Source organism: Sabethes cyaneus, chromosome 3 (genome assembly GCF_943734655.1).
Source record: "Sabethes cyaneus chromosome 3, idSabCyanKW18_F2, whole genome shotgun sequence".
NCBI classification, from domain to species: domain Eukaryota; kingdom Metazoa; phylum Arthropoda; class Insecta; order Diptera; family Culicidae; genus Sabethes; species Sabethes cyaneus.
Genome location: NC_071355.1, coordinates 82,938,272 through 82,960,780, shown reverse-complemented (window position 1 = coordinate 82,960,780; position 22,509 = coordinate 82,938,272). Strand labels below are relative to the sequence as shown.

At 37.9% G+C, this 22,509-nt stretch overlaps 3 protein-coding genes across 3 annotated transcripts; 1 reads left to right on the top strand and 2 right to left on the bottom strand.

The window, feature by feature from the left end:
* The first annotated feature begins 7,156 nt into the window (after window positions 1-7,156).
* On the top strand, window positions 7,157-9,255 carry LOC128740447 (zinc finger and SCAN domain-containing protein 2-like). The gene is made up of 6 exons (XM_053835988.1): window positions 7,157-7,451; window positions 7,523-8,073; window positions 8,133-8,469; window positions 8,598-8,703; window positions 8,781-8,983; window positions 9,049-9,255. Exons 1-6 carry the CDS (start codon window positions 7,305-7,307, stop codon window positions 9,136-9,138), a joined length of 1,434 nt encoding a protein of 477 aa, XP_053691963.1. The 5' UTR covers window positions 7,157-7,304; the 3' UTR covers window positions 9,139-9,255.
* Window positions 9,206-12,722, bottom strand: LOC128740446 (poly [ADP-ribose] polymerase). Its single transcript, XM_053835987.1, has 4 exons — window positions 12,355-12,722; window positions 12,027-12,277; window positions 10,783-11,969; window positions 9,206-10,671 (listed from the first exon to the last, which is right to left on the bottom strand). Exons 1-4 carry the CDS (start codon window positions 12,611-12,613, stop codon window positions 9,375-9,377), a joined length of 2,994 nt encoding a protein of 997 aa, XP_053691962.1. The 5' UTR covers window positions 12,614-12,722; the 3' UTR covers window positions 9,206-9,374.
* A 3,832-nt stretch (window positions 12,723-16,554) lies between these two features.
* Window positions 16,555-18,393, bottom strand: LOC128742632 (28S ribosomal protein S30, mitochondrial). The gene is made up of 2 exons (XM_053839052.1): window positions 17,881-18,393; window positions 16,555-17,818 (listed from the first exon to the last, which is right to left on the bottom strand). The coding sequence occupies exons 1-2, from the start codon at window positions 18,321-18,323 to the stop codon at window positions 16,597-16,599; spliced, it is 1,665 nt and encodes a 554-aa protein (XP_053695027.1). The 5' UTR covers window positions 18,324-18,393; the 3' UTR covers window positions 16,555-16,596.
* Window positions 18,394-22,509: the final 4,116 nt, after the last annotated feature.

The window sequence follows — 22,509 nt, the reverse complement described above, 5'->3', positions numbered from 1 at the left end:
AGTCATTCGAAAAAGTTCCAATATTTCGACATCGGAATCGATATTTTGGTGCAGTTCATCCATTTTCATGTCTTCGGGAATTCCGTTAATGACACCTTTCACGGATAGATAGCCCTTGGGTATATATGCTTTTAGCTGTTTCAAAGATAAGTTTTGGCAATTGACCAGTCTGTTTGCTTCCTTCCACTCATCCACGTAGACGGTAACCTTGGCAAAAGCCGCCTTTTTTATATCCAACACTGTTTTAGTGAAACCATTCTGCTGTAATACTCTGCCTACGGCAATTTTGACGTAGGACTACGTCTTACGGCAAGTTTTGAGATAGGGTGTCATTCCAAAAAATCGAAAAATGCTAGCGTCACGAAAAATAAAAGGTTTTGAGCGCTAATAGCTCAACGGTTTTCCGATCGATTTTCAATATTCTTATACCAATCGATTGGCAAATCTCCTAAGAATTGACCCAAATGAAGAAAAGTATGAATTCTTGATGTTGAACTATTGAAAAATTGAAAATAATGAACCTATGTTTTACCAGAATTCTCGCTTCGTGATTGGTTGGAAGATTCTTTGCGATGATCTAAACCTATACCAATTTGATATCTGTGCTTGGGAAGTAAGCCAAAACAAGTGACAAAGTTACTTCATTTCAACAAGATTTCTTACCACCGCGGTTAAACCTAGACCATTTTGATGTCCTTGCTTGGGAAGTACGCCAGAAAGAGTAACAAAGCCCCCTCGTGCCAACAGATTTCTTACGAACGCAATTAAACCTAGTTCAATTTGATGTCTGTGTTAGGGAAGTCAGAACAAATGACAAAGTTCGTTGTCCCAACAGATCGCAAATTCTTTACTGCGAGACGATTAAACCTCGGCGAATTTGATATCTGTGCTGGAAAAATGTGCAACAGCTGTAGTGTTCGGTTATAATACTACTCTGTATGAATACGCATGCTTGCCGTTTCATTACAAGTGTAGTGAAAAGATCTGCTGTTGATAAAATAGGATTGAATAGGTAAAATCCCTTCAACGTGGGGAACCATGGGTAATAAAAATAATCTTTAATTTCAGTAAGGTAGCAGGAAAGCAATAGTTTGTGTTCTTGATTTTGTTAAATTGTTTTCAAATGCACAATCTTTTGAGAATTGAACGTATGCAATGTTACTACTTTGATAAATGTTACATACAACGTATGTAGCATGTATATATGTTGCATATAGCATGTATACATGAAAAATCGAATGATTAAAGCATGAATACTTGCTACTATCACTACAAAGAGACTTACGTAGTCCTGCGTCACCTATATATGCGGTCGTGTCTTGTACACAACCCCTCTGATTTTGTTGATTCCGATTCGTCTGTCGCTTGTAGCGGGTTCGTGAATTTTTTCGACTGTAACCTTAAAAGGCCCAACATCTGTTGGCTTGTAATAATAAATTTCTCGCACGTGTCTGGCATCTCCTGTCTTTTCGTGTTATCCGCCATTTTGTTGATCCATCGGCACTCCTATAGGAGTGCCGTTTTCGACGCTCATACTCTTTGGATCGCAGATGAGAATCCGTAATGCACTTCGAGAGATTAATTTACCTTCCTTCTTTTAATAAAGGACACTTATTCCAATTTTCGACACCTTCCCAATTTGTAACTTTTTTATACAACCAACGATTCGATAGCGTCCGTACTCCTTAAGAATCTGGCTGAGAATGAGCGTCCTGATTGACGCTGGGCCCCATCAAGGCAATGAGGTTTAAAAAGGTGTGGCAGATGAAGACATTTGATGGTATTAGTAGCGAAAAATCAGAAAACGACGTCAAACTACAAAAACAAACCGCGTCGGACAAAGGGGTTTGTTTTTGGAGTTTGACGTCACGCTTCATCGTGATTGGTCGATTTACGATTTCACTCACACCGTGATGAAATTTCTTCATTGCACTAACACCACTTAACCAACATTGCCACACCTGTATATATCGCATTGCCATCAAGGCACTCCCCTCCTTCGCAGCGGGGTGCTATCCTTATATCTTAACTTAGGACAGGACGTGCCAAGTGTCAACCACGGCGTTGACCCAAAATTGACCCAATTTCTGATTGGCTGAAAGCGACGAGCAACCGTTGGCTGGGAAATATAACGCGGTATCGCTTTGAGTGTTGCTGAAACTCATTAGTGGGAATACGACAATAAGTTATTATTTCCGAATTTTGATTTCTTTTGTATTCTGTAGTTCTATGCTTGGTTCTACATTAGTTTTGTTTGTACACGGATTCTAATTTTCAAAATGAAATGCAGAACATGATTTTGGTCGCATGAACTGTGGCGTATTCGGAAGCTGTTGTTCGACAAACGAAGTTATTCCACAGAGAACAGACTACCAGGTAATTGACAAAAAGTGTGTAAAAGGTTGTTATGTAATCTACGAGTAATCCTTCAATAGAACACCCCTCGAGCAGTAAGTGGCAAACTAAATCTTGATGTCGCTGCCGTCGCTGCTATGTAACTCCAGCACAAAGAAATATTGATAAAGGTATATGGATATTTTTTTATGCGTTTGGCAAACTATTTCTGGAGGGCGCCACCGACAGATTTTACACACAAAAAATCGATTACTTCCTTCGAACCTGTTAATCTGTTCTCTGTGGTTATTCTTAAAATAATATATGCAGGCAACAGTGGTGCAGAGTGGACGAAATGAAAAGTGACGCTTGAATTGTACAGGTACAACGCTGGTACAATTGTATGTCTGTCTCTGGTATAAGAAAGAATATTCAATCGGGATGGCAGTAATAATAAGAAGAAGAGTAAGAAGCCAGATGGCACGTCCGTTTGCTAGGACAGGACATGACATGTGACTTCTTCTTGTTCAAAATTTACTACGGCAAGCGAAAAGTGTTTCCAAGAATGCAGCTGCAGTTTATGATAGAAGCCACCTAGCACAGAACCCGATAAAGCTTGCGATAAAGTTACACTCGCTATCACTTTGCGGTTAATCAAAATTTTATAAGTTGCCCCGGTATAACGCGATAGTCACTTGACAATTCTCGGATAAATTTTCAAATAGACCTAAGTGACAATGAGAGATTCTCTTCGCGTCTCCTCTCTTCCGCTTTTTACGGCGATCCTAATGTATTTTAACCTGAGAGAGAGTCGCGAAGACGGTTTTCTTTTTCTTATTCTTTGACAGTTCTTATTCTTCTTATTATGTTTGTGTTCATTTTCGGGCTGACTCTACATTGGATGTGAAAAGTGCGTGTCTTGCAGTGACATTTTTTGATGCTAGTTGGTCTATGGGACATCAGCTTTTGCAAAAATACTGTATGCAACATACGATAAATCGGAAGCTCATAGTTAATTGCATGTAAAATGACACGTTATGAGTACTTTTGTGAGAAATTCGAAAGTATCCCAAGTAACAATTTTAGGCTGATCAAACGCTTTTATAGCTGATTTTCTTCAACCTGTGGCTGATCTATGGTTTAGGTTTAGAAATAAAAACCTTTTTTCAGCTCTTAAACATCTAAATCTGGTGATTTTATCAAGCTTCAGGCTAATTAATAGCTGCTTTCGAAGCTGCAATGAAGCTTAATAGAAACTTTTTTGCGGTTTTAAATACCCAATTTGCGCAATGCTGTCAATTCTATTTTTAGAACGAGAAATAGTTTTGCAATCTGCTTTTCCAGTCGCTTAATCAACGCTTCATCAACCTTTATGCAGCCAAAAAAAATCTATCTTTAAATTTAAAAAATGAAACGCGGCCTTTTTTATTTTGCTGTAAACATGTTTCGAACGCGATATTTTTAATTTCGAATAACTTTAATTCGTATAAGTAAGCTAGCTAATTAAAAATGCATGTCTTTTTTCCGGGAATTGAACCCGCCATCTTTTGATCCATAAGCACTCACCGTATGATCCGCCCCATTTGCATCTACAGAACAGACAGTGAGAATATCTTTACACCTCAAGCCTAGCCCGCCTAGCGTGAAGCAGTCGATAATGTCGATAACGGATAAGCTTTTGCTGTCAGCTGAATTGCGAAATTCTATGATCTGACAGTAAGTGTGCTGTGAGCCGAAAAAAAACTTGGTAGAAGTTTGTAAAGCCACTTTAACACTTTTAAGCAGCCCTAAAGTAGTTTAAAGCTGTGAGCCTAATGAAAGCTTCCACTCTATATTTTAACACCTTTAAGCAGCCGTAAAACGGTTTAATGTTTATGGCTGTTGAGAAACAGATTGTTTAGCAGAAAAATCCGCTATTAAGCTTGTTTATCAGCTTTTGGGAGAGAGCTGGTTTGAAAAACTTAAAGTAGCTTAAACATCGCTTATTTAAACACCATTTAAGTGCTTACTTTATGCAGGTTTGATCGCCTTAAACCAACCCGTGAACAGCTATTGCTCTTGCAATTCAGCTACCGTTGTTACTTGGGATGCTTAGCGTAAAATATTATCACAGACAAACAGACGAGACACTCGCGAAAATTCCATCGTCCAATCAAAAACCACTCATTTTTCAAAAAAGCATGTTTCGCAACATGACCACACCGCGGCGCGCGAGTTTTGCTTCGAGATTTCAGTATAAAACCATACAAATGTAAAAACCCTACAGCATAAAACCGTGCAAATGCAAGCTACTCCGCGACATGCATAACAGAGGGTGCTAGTGTGCAAGCAAAATGTGTAGGACGATGGTTTTTAAAGGATTTTCTTTTATGTGTCATGTCAGTTCGTCAGTGATATTATCAAACGTTTTTTTAGCTAATTTACAACGAAAAAATAAGACAAATTTAATTTCTTATTTGTGTTTTCCTAAAGAACTACAGTGGACCCCCGTTCGTTTGAACGATTCCTCATGCAAACTAACGGGGTTAGCTTTTAATTTGAACAACTGGTAACCCTAAATATGCTGGAGCTTGTGTGAACTGGCTGCCCTGTTCTTTGTTATTGTTTTGGTGGTTTGATTCAGTTGGCAGTTGCAAGCAGCGAATATTTCATTTTTCGATCGGATTTCTACCATAACCGTTGGGAAAACGCATTGTGAAACAGATTAAACACGCTAGATCAGTACAAACAAATCGTGTTTATGTGCATTGTCCGCATTACCAAATGATGTCATATTGAGAATGACATTTGAACCATTTTTAATTTGCACATCGTGCAAACCAACGGGGTTCGAATTAAAAAGTGTTCAGATTAAAAACGGTCAAACGAACGGGGGTCCACGGTACAAGGCGAACACTTGTATGAGTCACCAACACTTTTCCATTTCTGACCAATAATAACAACTGGCTGCATTTGACAGTTAGAACTGGCTGCATTTGACGTAAGATTTTTTTCTATCCGCGAACCTCTCTCAGATTTTAACATTTTAACCAAGGGGTTTCCAACAGCAATGATTACTAGGCACCTTTGAAAAAAGTTACTTTTGATTACTTTACTGATTACCTCTGATTACCAGTAATCAATCTCTTGTGATTACTATAAATTAATCATGATTACCAATGATTACTTAAGATTATCATTGATTACAGTCAACTTTCGCTAATTGCACTAAGCTCTTAGCCCGTTTAGTGAAAGACTTTCGTTAATTGGGCTGAGATGTCAAAACCGAGGGATATATCGATTGTTTTTGTCGAAATCATCGCAGAAAGGTTTTAATAAAAAATAATAATCGGTTTGTTTTGCCTGATTCTCTCGTAATACAAATACAAATATACACTTATATTAAATACAGAATCAATGTGGAACCTAATCTTTTCATTGTTGAAATTTAGTTCTAGACTGTTTAACAAGTAAATAGCTGAATTTCATGCTACAATGTTAATATATATTGGCATTTTTAACTGTTTCACCGTGATGCTAAAAATAGGAGAGTCAAGTTCATAAGGGATCGGAAAACGATATGATGTAATTGTGTTCCATTCAATTAATTTTAATATTTTCTATATAAATTATTTTCCACACTTGAATGAACTATATTCAAGAGCCCCTCGGAAGAAAAAATACGCTGTCAGAAATGACGTTTGACTTTGTTTTAGATGGGCTATAGCCCAATTAACGGGAGCCCGATTAAAACGTAGCCCAGTTAAAGATAGCCCAACGAACGAAAGTTGACTGTACTCTACTGATTACCATTGATTACCTAAATAATTCGAAAATGATTACAAAAGTAATCTCTGATTACTACGCACTTATACGCCTTACTGGAAACCCCTTCATTTTAACCCATCAGCTTTGCATAAAACGGTTGCCGGAGTCACTAGTTAGCTAAATGTTTTGAAAATTTCCTTTTCTATGCATTTATGTAGCCGTGAAAGACGGAAGAGAGGAGACGCGAAGAGAATCTCTCATTGTCACTTAGGTCTATTTGAAAATTTACCCGAGAATTCTTGACAACATTGGCTTTATGGAACACCTATGGTCTGTGCCAAAAGGGAATAAACAAAAAAAAATCCGTGTTTGGCCCTTTTAAATATTGCGGTTATTTACATAAATTTTCATCCTGTTGCGGCGGTAACCCGCATCGTCAATCACCGCAACGAGAACAAGGAAAGGTGGCCAAATATTTTTTGGTTTATATGTGCAATTGTTACTAATGCTTTAGCAACTAAAACTACATAAAAAAATGTCTTTTAGCATCTTACATTCAAAAATATGTATTATATAAATTCATTGAATATCATAAGTACAAAAATATGTGTAAATATAGTAACAAAATTTAAGAAGTTCGGAATGGGGTTGCAAATATCTAAACAATAGAAATAATCTATTTGTATGGCAGCTCTGGACAAAAGCACATCCTTCAATATTTGGCGAGGTCAGCATTGGGCGATAATGTATCGATATAACTGGTACCGATATTCGTGGACGAAATCTCGATAGTTTTTTTTCGAAATAGTTAATTGCGGCATGCATATAACAGCTTTGTAAATGTTAACACGTTATAAAACAAGTCAAACAGAGTGTTATAAAACAAATGTAAAATGCAGATCGTCACGTGATGCGAGCATTTTTGCTGATTATGCTCTCAGCTGAGTATACGTATCGATATGTGAAAAATATCGATATTCAATTAACGAAAATTCGTCAGCTTCGCTCAATACAGAATTATTTTGACAGCTTGCTATGAACTTTCCAAGAATGAAAAGATTTCTTGCAAAGCACAATACTTTCATAAATTTCGACCGTATCGTAGCAGCAACCAACAACATTTAAATAGAAAGCCTAAACAGCAATCGTAGATTTATTATAATCTCAGTGAAAGTGTTACAAAGCAGTTTGATTATGATGTTTTTCTAGCAATTCAACTGAAAATGAGTGTAGATTCTTCCTGCATTATTATGCCCGAATATTGCCGATGTTGTTTTGTTGAAGACAACGATATGATTTATGTGTTTGATGTTCTGGATGAATTCGACAGCAAAATCTCCAATTTAATTAACGAATGTGGTGGAATTGCGGTAAGTTTTATAGGCACGTATTTGACATCGAGTTATCTAGTTGATACCGCTCATCTTTCGTCCAAACCCAGATAACAAATGATGATACCTATTCTAAGAACATATGTGGCGATTGCCTCAACAATTTGGCCAACGCTGCCCGTTTCCGACACCAATGCCAAAGAACGCAAAAGATGTTTCGAGACGCAGAGCATAAAACAAATATGCTGCTGAATACAGTACAAGAAAATCCACAAACTTTTGCACAAGTTGAACAAGTAGTACTGCAAGAAATAGATGAGCAAAATATAGAAAATGAAGCAGTAATACAATATATCATAGAAGAAACCTCAAATGACACCGAACTTCAGGATTTCGACTATGATAATTTAATCAGCAGCCAGAACAGTGAGCTCGAGGAAGTGGAAATCGAACAACTGTTTAAAGAATCTGATGGTTTGACCGACTTCACTTCACAACCAGACAGCTTTGAAACCAAACCTTCAGTTCATGCGGATACGATGAAGCTAAATTTTATATGCCCGCAATGTGGAGCAGCTTTTGCACTGCAGAAAAACTATGTCAGGCATGTTACCAATCATGAGAAGTTAATTTGTGATGTTTGCCTAGAAGTATCCGAAAGGTATACGTTTTACATAATTTACAAAGTTCCATCTAACTAATTAGTAACTTTGTTTTCAGAGAAGAAGATCATGAACTGCACAAACTGGTACACCTGCCATATAAGACTGCTGAAATGCATTCAACTGGGAAGCTGACAGGAAATAACACAGAAGAACGCGGCGTTTTCAAGGGACGGCATACCTGCTCATACTGTCAGCGATCATTTGCGTCTAATTCAGCCCTTACCTCGCACGTTCGTGTGCATACCCAGGAACGACCGTATCCCTGCAGCTACTGTAGCAAACGATTCCGCACAGTTGGTGGCCACGAATTGCACGAAAGACGCCACCGCGGTATTAAACCTTACTGTTGTGACGTCTGTGGCAGAGGATTTGCTGAAAGTAGCAATTTAAAGGTAGGATGGACCCACAATCCAAGTCTGACCTTTTTTTATCCTCATACTAATCCTGTGCACAGCAGAAATTAAAATTTTGGTTAAAGGTGTGGCGTTAACACCGTTTTTTTTTTGTTGCTCTTTCTAAGGTTCACCGTCGCACTCACACCAAGGAGAAGCCTCATGTATGTACCATTTGCAATCGTGCTTTCGCAAGAGTATTTCTACTCCAAACTCATCAACGTATTCATACAGGTACGTTGGCCATGTGTTACAAGACCATCTACGCTCGGTCTAGTACTCATTCAATAATAAAGTCGGTATTTTTTCAGAGGAGCGTCCATTTTCTTGCCCAGAATGCGGTAAATCGTTTCGACAGCAAGGGGATCTGAGCGCTCATCGACGTATACATAGCGGCGATCGACCGTTCAGGTGCGATATCTGTAGCAAAGGATTTATCAAAAGCAGTGGTTATACCCAACATATGAGAAAGCATAGCAAGCAAATGCATAAATTTACTTCAGATACTGGTTGGGTACGTTGTAGTTTTTTTTATTCAAAAATAAATTACTGAATTGAATGTTTTACCTTTCTTAACAGGAAAACGTTGAAGATTTAATCGAGTACGAATATGGAATTGAAGTAGAATCAGGAGACCGAAGTAATACTGAAGTTGTTGTTGATGGTTAAAATAATTAAAATAAAATGTATTATTTCGGTACGTTCTAGTCAATGATAAACATTATTTAACTGTTGTTATAGCAAGAATGTGCATATTACTGCGCGAATAAAAATCAAAGAGTATACCGGAATAAAAACAAAAACGTCAATTTAAACACATCAGAACGTGTAAATCACGGCTCAAAAACATTTATATTCAAAAAGGGAAGAATATCATTTGCAATGGGCTTACCTGTTCGTAGCCATTAATAGTTGTATTTGAAGTTCATCTTGAACAAATACTGACAGTTGACCTGGGCCACGTCGTACACAATATATTCGTTATACAGCAGAGATGATCGCATGTTTGGATCCAGGGCAACTCCTTTGCCATAGGGAATTTGAACGCCATCTGGTCGAGTGTAAATTTCGTTGGGATCCGGTTGGGTACGGCCAACACCCTTGGTACTGTGTTTGTTTGCCGGTAGTTTGGTTACGTAATGAGCTTGTGTGTACTCTTGCATATCTCCTAGAGCTACCTCACAGAGTAACATCAAACCGGTAGAGTTGAGCGAGCTGGTGCAACAATAGTTTGCCGATTTAGAAACCATGTCTGCAAAGTAGATACCCTTGCCGAACATATAACCCGTGACAGGGGCCTCTGGCGGCGCAATTTTCAAACCATGTGTTAGAATACCAACAAAGTTAGTGAGACGCGATCCATGCCACAATAGCTTGCGGTTGTGTAACTTCTTGAATGGTTTGTATCGACGAATTTCGCCCTTACGCTGGATTTTAAATATCTCACTGACTTCCAGTTTGTATGCAGTGTGAGTTTCAGCGTGCGTATTCTTTACGTATTTCTCCAGTAGCTTGAACTCTTCTGAATCGTGTTTCAGTGTTTCCATCTCCGTCTTAAGTTGCTCATAGTGACCGTCTAGCGGATTCTTGGTATCATCTGTGTCAGCATTCAACAAACTATAAGCTATCTCAATCTCCATCAGACTCTCGAGCATTGCTTGCTTGTCTTTGACTTGTTCAACGGTCTCCAGAACAGTCGGAGTTTCAACGCCAAAGTTATGTGGAATTAGAGAGTAAAAGCGATTGGACGCAGCAATGAACTGTTGGTTGCTACCTCCATCAACAATGTAATTTGAAATTTCCGTCAACACTTTCATCGCTTCCTGCAACTGTTTTTGCGATAGCTTGCCCAGTGGCATTTTCTCCATATCTAGCTCGAACTCCAACATCACTTTTTTCATTGTATCAACGTCGAACAGCATTCGAACTAGATCCTGCACGGCAGGCTCCAGCTTAGATGGAATGTTATTGTTTTCTGATAGCGTTTTGGTTTTCTCATCTCCATAGTCAATATCTACGGGATAGTACAAACCGGGGCGCTTCTGGAAAACACCTTTGCACTGCGCCTCCCACGAGTTGCCGGTTTTGTCCTGGAAATGATGCCGATAGGACTCAATCGCATCGAAAATGGTATCGCACTCCTCCACTTTATTGCCGCCTATTGTCGTTCCTATGCGGCCCCAGGCACGGAAAAACCAGTAGCTACAAATGAAACAAATAGCAGAAATGTAAAATCGATAAATGCAATGTCGTAAAGCAATACAATATAATTTCAGTTATATTTTAGCTTTACATATCAAAACGATAATTTACCTTTGCCCTTTATCCGCCTTCAGTACTTGCATCTTAAAGTAGGAATTCTTGTCCGTTTGAATATCTACTTTGTTCAGAACGCAATTGTAAATCAGTTTGCCGTCCTTGTAGACGTGTGCCTCGTCAGCTAGCCCCGAGTCGGGATCGACGGCCAGTCCACCCTTTAGCTTGAGCGTCATCTTGGACGGCATCGATTTCGTGTAAATGCTCTTCTTCGATTTGGACTTTTCCTCGTCCTGCGGAATACGGGCATGGGGATCCGAGCCCCAATCGCAAATGGATTTGCTCGTAATGTATGACAAGGCACCACCACTCTTGGCGTCGTCGAGGAAATCTTCCGGGACTACCTGAATTTGCATATCTTTCGCTTCTTGCATTCGGCTTCCTAGCTTTTCTACTTCAGCTGCGGTAGAGATTATGGCAGCTAAAGTGTTAGTGATTTTGGTTACAACTTTTCCGCCAAGCTTTTGGATCTTTTCTTTCAGTTGATCTTTTGGGGTATCCGTTTTACCAAGAATCACAAACTGTAAATTGTAAAGCGGCGGTTTCTCACGCTTAACTTTTGGTTCAAGCTCTTCCTCCTTTTTCACCTTTTTCATAGTCGTACTCAAACTGGGTGCAACGTATTTGATAACCCTGTCGCTCACGACTGATTTATATTTTTCAAGGAACGAATACGACTTCTTTATTTCTGACGGAACTTTAGTTGGGACGCGCGGCGGTTTTTTATCTGCGTTCAAACACTTCACCCATTCGGAAAGATTGCCCTCACACTGGTAGGCTGATTTCTGCAAAACATATTGCCCTTTGCATTTTGGGCAAGGTTGCAATGCACCAAAGGTTAGAATATCGCACACCCGTTCCAGGCATTCATTCGGACCTTCCGGAATCGCCTGCTTGTTGCGATTCAAAATACTGATTAAATCTGGTTTTTTCACGTTAAGATCCTTGAGTTTGTCACGAATCTTAAAGAATGCTTTTTGTTGTTGAGCGTAAAGCTGCTCATCAATAGCTTCTTGAGCAGAATCGGCTTCATCTTTGGGTTCAGTTTTGAGTTTTTTGGCTGGAATATCTTGCGCTTTCATCGCTGGTATTGAGGTTTTGATTTTCTGCTGATCCTCTTTTTTCATCGAGCGAAAGCCTGGCAGCATCTCACCACTCTCGAAATAACCTAACTCCGACCTTAACTACAGAAAGAAACATTGTTAATAAGCATTATTTTATCAAACCATGATAGGTCTTACTTGAGCGAAACATTCAATATGGTGCCACAATGCTTGTCCCCCGTATTTCATGCCAACCTCCGTTGTGTAATCCACCTTTTTGATTCTTGGTTCATCCTTCAAAATTTTAATCTCACACCCACGACACATTGCTCGACCGGACGACGCATATTCCACTCCGTAATCTTTCAAAGCCATAGTCTGCTCGGCAGAACGTTTCTTTCCTTTTCCTCCCTTTTTCGGGGCTGGTACCACCACTGAACCTAGGCCAGCTATAAATTACGATTTAGATATTTTAGAAAGAATACATCAAAATGAGTCAAGGTAGGTATGTTTCGCTCTGACTTACCAATTTTTTCGCGGATCCTTTGCTGATCTTCGTAGCGCAGATTTTCGAAATGAGCCACATCACCCTCAGTAGTTGGGCGAAGTTTTTGGAAGAAACATTTTTCGTGGTACCATTGAGCCTGTTTGCCGTCGTGAAACGCCGACTGCACCATCGCCCCAAGGCGTAGTTCATCTTTGTCTATTTTGTTCTTGCAAAGTTTACATGACGCTCGATTGCTCTTAGCATATTCTGACACATACGGCAAATTATCCACATCCATTTTAACTGCCTTTTATATAATAATTTGCCGATCAACTAATCTTCACAAATAAAAATCGGTAAAACACGAAAGCACAAGAAACTTGACTGCGGAAAAATTCAATATTCCCGTCACCGGCTCTCAGACTTCAACAAAAAAGTGCGCTAACGGCGCCAACAAACAATATTAAAGTTGCCAGTATTTATGAACAGATTGAAACAATGCTTTTCTCGCTTTCATGTCTGTTTAAAATCTTTAAAATATATGGTTTTAGTGTGAAATTGAAGTTACAGAATATGATATACCAATTATAAGACCTGTTTGTTCATCAGTGCACAACAATTGATTATACATATATAATTTGCATAAAATACACAAATAACGCAAAATTATTTACAAACATAAATCTCTTAATCGGCAACCATGTCCGCAGATATTTTCGCGGGAAAACCAGGGGTGTAAAATTGTCAAAATTCTAGATAGAATTAACAAAAGGGCGAATGTCGCAAATGTAAACAAAACGGGTGAGTTATTTTTTGCTGGACCAGCATAGGAAAATCAACCCTCACTCGGTTTGTTTACGCTTGCGACATTCGCCCTTTTGTTAATTCTATCTTCAATTTTGCGGACTATATAAACCAAGCCCATGGCAGACAACCATAGAGCTTGCTAAGGGATGCAAAAACTTATCGTTTTTCACTCAAACTAGAGTGACTATATACAGAGTGGCGACAACGTCAAAATTGGAATGATAATTATCTGTCAGTGTCATTCCAATCGAGCAGACGACCTATCCAACGCGTATGCAGGAAAGAGAAAGAAAAACCTTAGAAAAACCGCATTGCATACATTTGGGATGACTTGTCGCCACTCTGTATATAGTCACTCTAACTCAAACGTATGTTTTTTTACCGGGGTATAACTGGGGGAAAACAAAAACAAACGTGTAAAATCAATGTAAAATCTAACAACAGCAACAACAAATTGCGCGTCGATGTGTGCGTGCGGCAAACGTCAGCAAGCTCAATGTTCTCGCCGCCAACATCTCGTGTGTGCGAAAATGAGATAGCAATTCAGCACTGCATTTCACTCAACTGCCAGCAGTCTGATTTGGGCCCGCTGTCAAATTTTGAGCCCCGGACATGCTGTCGCTGACGTTTACTGCAGCTCGATATAGAGATGTCGATGGGGTGATATAAACCATATAAGCATCCAGGAATGGCAACAATATAATGTATACCAGCTACTTAAATAAACAGCTACTAAAATAAAAAGTAGAATTTCATACACGCAAAATAATCCACACGTTCTTTCCACGTGAAAAATCACGTAAATTTCTCTACAGGGAGTTACGTAACTTTCAGTTGAACATTATTGGAAAATACAATAACATCTATCTGATTTCCACGTAAATGCACGCATACTAATGCAAACTACGTTAAATTCATGTAAATAATACGGGAAAAGTTAGATAGAAAATAATCACATAACTTTTCACATAATTTCGACGTGAAAATTATTTTGAGTGTACGACTATGTTAACCCTCTAACGGGTAAGACTGTCTAGAGACGGCCTTCGCTTTTGGAGCTTCAGAGCCGCATACGAAATTTGTTTTTAATTGGCAATATGCAAAATGTGTCCAAAACAGATTTCTTGACATTTTGATACTAATATCATAACATTCTGACCATGCATTCAAAAGTTATCATTTTTCAAAAACAAAAATTCCGAAAAATTCTGAAAATAATTAATGCGCGAATATTCCCTTTTTTACTATTGAAGGAAAAGGACATCTACTTGGACATCTAGAACAAAATGTTGACCTAAACAATTTTTCTATGAGTAAATCTCATGCATTATTTTAATTTTGTAATATATCTGAATTGAAAAAATGAAGATAGAATTAACAGAAGGGCGAATGTCGCAAGCGTAAACAAACCGAGTGAGGGTTGATTTTCCTATGCTGGCCCAGCAAAAAATAACTCTCACCCGTTTCGTTTACATTTGCGACATTCGCCCTTTTGTTAATTCTATCTAGAAATATCTGGGCAGAGTGTTAGACATGGAAAAAGGAGAAATTGGACTTTTTCTTACCTGGCGCTCCTCCAGATAATTATTTTTGCTTGAAAATCAGAACGTAAGGGTGAACGTTTTTAGGGTGTTGCCCATTAGAGGGTTAACATATATTGGCACTTTTAACTGTTTCAACGTGATGCTAATGAATGGGACGATCAAGCCGAGGTCAAGCTTAAAAATGATCAGATAACGATTATGATGCAACTGTGTTCCATTTAATTAATTTTAATAATATTTTCTATATAAATTATTTTCTGCATTTGAAATAATGCCTTCAAGAGCCTTACGGAAGAAAAAAATACACTGTCAGAAATGGCGTTTGACTTCGTTTTAGATGGGCTATATTACCGTGAATAACAGTCCCATTTTCTATGAAGTTTCCTATATAAATGGGACTGTATGCGATTCACGGCAGTATAGCCCAATTAACGGGAGCCCGATTAAAACGTAACCCACTTATAGATAGCCTAACGAACGAAAGTTGACTGTAATTTGTGAACCATTTAAAATTCAAATACCGTGGAACCCCGTTCGTTTGACCGTTTTTAATCTGAACACTTTATTATTTGCACCCCGTTGGTTCGCACGACGTGCAAATTAAAAATGGTTCAAATGTCATTCTCAACATGACGTCATTTGCTTATGCAGACAATGCGCATAAACGCGATTGGTTTGTACTGATCTAGCGTGTTTAATCTGTTTCACATTACGTTTTTCCAACGATTATGATAGGAATCCGATCGGGGAATGAAATATTCGCTGCTTGCAACTGCCAACTGAATCAAAGCACCAAAACAATAACAAAGAATAGGGCGGCCAGTTCACACAAGATCCTGCATATTTAGGGTTGCCAGTTGTTCGAATTAAAAACTAACCCCGTAAGTTTGCATGAGGAATCGTTCAAACGAACGGGGGTCCACTGTATACATCATTGATTTCTGGGATTTCGAAAGCAGCTTTTCTGCTCAAAATAATAATAATGATCTTCGTGAAACTGTTTTCACTTCATTCTTTGCATTAGTCAGGACACAATGATAAGTTTTCGTGAACATATATTTTGTTTTGAGCGTAAAAACTATTTTTGAAATCAATAAAGCGTGCTTGGACCTAAACCCTCAATGGGCAACATCGTAAAAACGATGCGATCAAGCCAACGACTATTTTCCCATGAAAGTGCACTCAAAAGAAGCTCATTTTTTTATTTTTATGCAAAAATAATTATGTGGAGATACGCCAGAAAGATAGTCCAATTTCCCTTTTTTGTTTTTCATGTCTAACGCTTTATCCAGATTTTTTTTTAATCTCAGGTATATAATGCAGAATTGCAATAAAGCATGTAAATTAGTGACATAAAAAAATGTGGAGGGCAATCATTTGATTCTAGATGTCTTTTTCCTTCAGAAGTAAATAAGCGAATACTCGCGCAATATTTTTTTTGGAGTTTGCCTGAATTCTTGATTCAGAATGTTGTGATATTATCTATCAAAATGCCAATAAATATATACTTAACACATCTGTTACATTGACAATTCAAAACCAATTTCGTATGTGGCTCTGAAGATCCTGGAGAAGGTTTTTTGGATTTCGAAAGCAATTTTTGTGCCCAACACAAAAGCTCCGTTTTTAGAAATGTATTCACTGCATTCTTGCCAATCTAAACACAGAAGCTATATTTCCATAAACAGAATTTATATTTCAAACAATAAAAAACTGCTTTTGAAATTCACCGAATCAATGACGACTCATGCGGAGGAATCAAATAACTGACTGCGCATAAAATCAGATCTTTCTTTTAAATATCTGAATAGTAATTCGGAACCGAACGGTTATCAAAACGCAAAATGAAAGTTAACATAGAAATTTTAATTTAATACATATTTATTGTACTTAGCAAAAAAATGCGCTTTGAAAACTAACATCCCTTTAATTACCGTCTCACGTTGGGATAGTAAGTAGCTTCGAATTTCGGCTTGCTCTTGGGACCATCTGGACGCACACGACGCGGGATGTATTTCAACGCGTGCTCATCCATTCGGCGATTATACATATTTATGTTTAGCTCGAATGGTCGTCTTTTTGGCTCCATTGGGCGTGTTTTGTTGTCTATTTTATAAAGCTTCTCCCATTGATATATTTCCGGTACCAACCGATGACGGGGTCGATTTGAGGCTTGATGTTTGAATGCATGCTCCATGAAAACACGCCGGTTCTCGTCCACAATATTTGCGATTCTGGTTTCCGTTTTACATAGATAGGGCTTCAGATTAATCCCTTCACGAATCTTGGGTGTGTTTATGTAAAAGGCAATTAGTCGAGCAAGGACGCTTTCGTTAAGACCATGGATTTTTCCGCTATCATCCACGTGTTCAAACAACTCCATTTCCTTCATTCCCCAACACATATTATAACGTGGGTTAACATCCACCTGATCAGAGTGTAGTAAAGTTGTATTAAGCTGATACGCATAGAAGGACCACTTCTTTCCGTTTGTAATAACAGTTTGTGTAGTCAAAGGATAGGTAAGGTCATTAAACACCGAAAACCCTTGATAGCATGCCTGCCCAATCAGCCAAGCGTATGAAGCAAAAATAGCTTGTGAATGAAGAGCTTCCTGAATGTCATTTATAGCGCAGTAATGGTGACGCAATAAAGCATGACTTCGACGCTGGAACGATATTGTTCCGAACTCGTGCAGATCTCCAGGCCAAAATCCAGGAATTGTAGTGGCATGACGTTGTTCAGTTTGATAGCCTAGTGTCATAGGATCGTATTTAAACTGAGGAATTTCAATTTGTTCCTCTTTGAGATTGAGACTGTCCAGACTCACGTGAGCCAATGGTTCTAACGGGTGTTTGTGTCGTAATGCTAAATAAGGCTTGCCGATATACTGCAATTTTCGATCATATGGATCGTTTGCGTAGGGTTTTTGCCATTCGACACCTTCTTTAATCTTTCGAACCAAAGCTGGAGGCGAAATACCTCCTAAGAACCAAAAAGCCTCATGTCTAGGATCGAGATCTTCTTCCAATTCGTTCAAGTGAGCATACTGATTAGATAAATGATTGATCAATACTCTGTGAAGTCCTTTGAGAAGAGATGAGGAAGCAATTTCTTCACGTTCCTCGGGTGACATGTTATTTTCCGGTCGCCTAAAAATTAATTGGTTTTTAAAATATCACTTATTTATCTTATTCAATACGCAGGTACTTACGTATAAACACTATGTTCAAAACCAATAATGTCTTCTAATTCTCCACGAAGAGTTTCCAGAATTTTATTGCTATCTTCGCTTAGTTTAGTGTATGATTCTGGTAAAGTATCTTCGATAAAATGTGTCCTTGTGGCATATTGTGCAAACGGAAGAACATTATAGGGAAACTTTTGATCAGTTATCAGGTGAGTCTTGTAGCCATAAAACTTAGGCATGTTGATTTCAAACAATTTTTCCTCCACGGTACTAAGCTGCTTAATTTTATCGTGCCAGTTAGCAATTTCACGTTTTTTCTTCTCTTTAAAACTCAAATCTTGAATAGGAGGGTACTCTGGCTGGTTGGTGTATTCTCCGACCGGTTTTGCTAGTGCTCTTGTAGACAAATGTCGACAAACACGGCAAAGCGTGTACCCAGCTTTCCGATGTAAATGAGGCAGGAACATTTTTAATTATTTTGTTGGTAATTCACTTTTTATATTAATTTTTCCAATATCCCGAGGCGACCGCAGGAGAGCGCAGACATCGAAAACAAAAAAAAATGAACTTGACATTTGACGTTTGAGTTTGACAATATATATCAAAGAATTTTAAGCATGGGTAACTTATGCTCAGATGCTGAGCTGTGCACTCTTAAATAAATTTACGTGATTTTATAGGTGGACAAAAGCTCCATTCGACAAGTACACTGAACCAATTTACCAAGTCATCATTGTATGATTCGTCATTCATATGTATCAAATTACTCAAACATCGAAAATTGTATGAAATTCTTAATGCACTGATTATTGATGCCGAATAAAATGAATTGTCATATACCTTATGTAAGAAAATTATTATAATTAATCAAAGAAATACCTTTCATATTTGAGAGATGTTAACCAAAAGAATTTAAAAACAGATGTGAACATAAATCATTCACATTTGCCCTATAACGAAAATCATACAACTGTCATCTGATTAACTTTCAAAAGCTTTCTGGCCACCCTGAATATTTTCTCGGTTTTTCTCTTGTTTAGCCGATAGCCATTTTGTATTTAGTTTTAGCAGCTCAGCATCGTTTGGGCTGGGACGCGTTCTTTTTCTGTGCGAAACGTAGTGAAAAGTATTCCGTGATCAAAACTCACATATAGTAGCGATTTTGAATTTGTTTTCGGCTTATAATAAATGCAAAAAGGTAGGAAGTGTCTAAAATCTGGTTGATTTTAATGTTTGATGAAAAGTCCCAGCAACAAAACCAGCATCGCATACTTATTTTTGTCTTTTTTTTTTCAGATACCTATACCTAAACGGTATACCGAAAAAAATGGCATATAGAATATTGGACCACACCTGAGTGGCACGCTGAGACAACCGATTTAGGTTCATTACAACAAAAGGAGAACGTTGCAGAGGAACAACGTTCAATTATCAATCAGGTATATTCAGACTTCTATCTATTTGAATCTAATCTATTATATGAATGGAAATGTATGTCTGGCTGTCCAACAACAACCGATTGTAATGACAATTTGCATAGAAGTTTTTGGGCACGCGTAGTGTTTTAGTTGCATTACTTATACTCTATTTTAGGTGCGTAGCAAAAGGGATAGATTGTTTTCTATTTTACTGAGTACATAAACTGAAAATTTGTATTTTGGGTGCTGGAAATTTTGCTGTTATTAGTTTTGTTCGGTGGCGATAGGAATGACGATAGTTCTTTTTGGAAGCTCTCAACTAGATTCGGTTCGAATAATACTGAACCGATCCTAGCGAAAATTTGTATAAGCGGGCACGGGGAATATTTTAGTGCCATCAGATTTACTTTGCTTCAGTGGCGTAAGGTGTATATTTATATATTTATATATTAGTTTTCGGGCATAGATCATTCTTCTGTGCTATTAGTATTTTTTGGAAATGTATTTCAAGGGGCAGTAGTTTTCTACTTTTCTGAACCAAATTAAATGAGATGTGGAAAATGTTTAGGATTTGGAGACTTTCTGTGCTATCAGTCTAGCTCTATCTCAGTGGAATAGCACAGAGGGGAGATTTCTTTACTGTATGTGGTAAACTCTAAACTGGATTCAAAAACTGAATTGATCGTCACGAAACTTTGCATTAAGGAGTTTTGGGGTATAGATATTGTTTTAGTTTTTTATGATCAATTTTGGTCTATCTTAGTGGAATAGCAAAAGTGACATAGGAGACAGTGATATGCGCTGTACCTTGACGTGCCCTAATTTCGTGCAATTGAACTACGGTTGGCGGTTTCCTAGTCGAACATCATATTTTCGAAAATAATTTTTGAATGTACAGGGATTAGACAAAACGATCACGACAAGCAAAATTTTGACGAAATTCAAACGGCCATAACTCCTACAAAGTAAGACATGTTTAGATGAAACCAATTGCGTTCGTCAGGGAAATTTTTCTAAAATATTTTAAGATTTGCAGAAGTCAGTGGACACCGGAGATATTCCGGGTTGTCCAAGTCCAAGGGTATGTAAAAAACTGATTTTTTTCTTCGCTTGTATCTTTTCCTGTCATGGAAATTTTATCATATTCATATTGTGAGTTTCATTGAAAATTATCCACCGTGCAACTCATATATGAAATGCTCTTTCATAGTTGCCGGGTCGATTTTGATATTATTGGAAGAAATTACACAGAAATCATAAAGTTTTAGTTACTTTTAACGACCCAGTTAGGTTAGGGAACAACATGCCTGTTTACAGCATTCTGGCAACAGTTCTAGTGCGGTGTTTCCTCTAGACCGCGTTTAACTTTGGGCAAAGCACCCAATATTATGTCCCAAAATTCTACTTCATTTCCAATCTATTGGTGAAAAAAAAGAGGATGAATATCCGTCGAAAATTAATCATGTTACGGCCACTACCGTGAAATCAGTATTAGTAACACCTATTGCTCTGGCCATTTTAGGACATAACGCAAACCAATTCAATTGACACTAGACTCATTTCCAGGTCCACGCCAAACTATGGCAACCCTGTAGCAGGTTCTAGGTACCCCGGCGGAAGTGGTCGTTTTTGGGAATATTCGAAACCACATCAATATGAGTGTTAACCTTCAGGATCTTTAACTCTTGTTAATTTTTGATGTTTGACATCCATATTGGTATGATTTCGGCAACGGGGTAACAAACTGACAGCTCCCATATATAAAAAACGTACCTCGAAATGCTGGTTCCTGGTTCCGCTACTAACCTTTGAGTGTGGTGAATAACTCGAAATGATAACATTGCATGAATTTGCATGCAATACGCGTGTAAATTATGTCTTTCAGTATACTATTTAGAAACTATTGCTTCACTTAAGACCGTGAAAAAATGTCGGCATGGACCGACAATTCCAAAATCATCGTCGTAAATGCTTATTGCATCAAAGTTGATCTACCTTTCCATTCTACTTTTTTCGTTGAAACAGAATACAGAACTGCGTAAACAGATACAGAACGTTTTAAGCATGAACCTACAAAAAGGCATTTGTGCAAACGAAAACCAAAACAAGTAAGAGATTGTTTTTCTACATATGCTGGTTGGTACTGCAAAAAATTTCCACTCGGTTTGTTTACGTTTATATATTTGCCGTGTGATGGATTGAGTAAATCTTATTTGCTTACGACTTTCATCTTAATTACATAATTATAAACAAAGACAACAAAGAATAAAATTGTAATACGCGCATTTCAAATGTAACGCAAGATGAGCTTTTGCTTCCATAAGTGATGCTACAAAAGTGAATGTTTTCCTATAGAAATAATGCATCACTTATTATGGAGGGCCCGAAAATGCGATTGCAGCGCCGCTCACAACACTGGTAGCAGTTACGGGAAACATGCTCTGAACTGTCATTATAATAGGGGGTAGAATTTCGGTCATATTTCAAAACGACCATAAAGGTAGGACATTGCTGGCAACATTTCCAGAACTGATTTCATTGAAATGGCCATAACTCGGTTGTTTCTTGACGGATTTTTGTTCCGTTTTCGCCAATCGACTGGTAATAAAATAGAGTTTCTAGATAAAATATGATTATTAATAAATTACCATGACAGAAAACAAAGTACAAGCGATGAAAAAACTAGTTTTTGACATATCTCCGGACAACCCGGAATATATCCGGTGTCCGCTGATTACTGCGAATCTTGAAATATTTTAGAACTAGACAAATTTCTCCGTCGAATTCAATTAATTTCATCTAAAAATGTTTTATTTTGTAGAAGCTAAGGCCGTTGAATTTTGAATTTGTTTACTCTTTCAAACTTTCAAATTTTGTCGGAAAGTGCATATGTTGTAATTATTTGCTTAATGCCGCACGCACATAATTAGGGTGACTCAGTATATGAAATTTTAAATTGTGATCTTTGCTATAGTGTGATATTTTCAAAGAAACATTTTTTTAACAGGATCTTACTGTAAACGAAAAACTGGGAACAGCTGAGTTAGACCCAAAGATGTTTTTTGCTGAAAATGATGTGAAACAATCACTTCCTTCGACGTCAAAAGATACGCACTTATATTTGACTGAATGTGCCATTGAGACGACTGATGATTTAGATTACCCAGAGGAGAAAGGTACAGAGGAACAATGTTCGATTATCAGCCAGGTATGTTATCCAATATATAAATGGAAA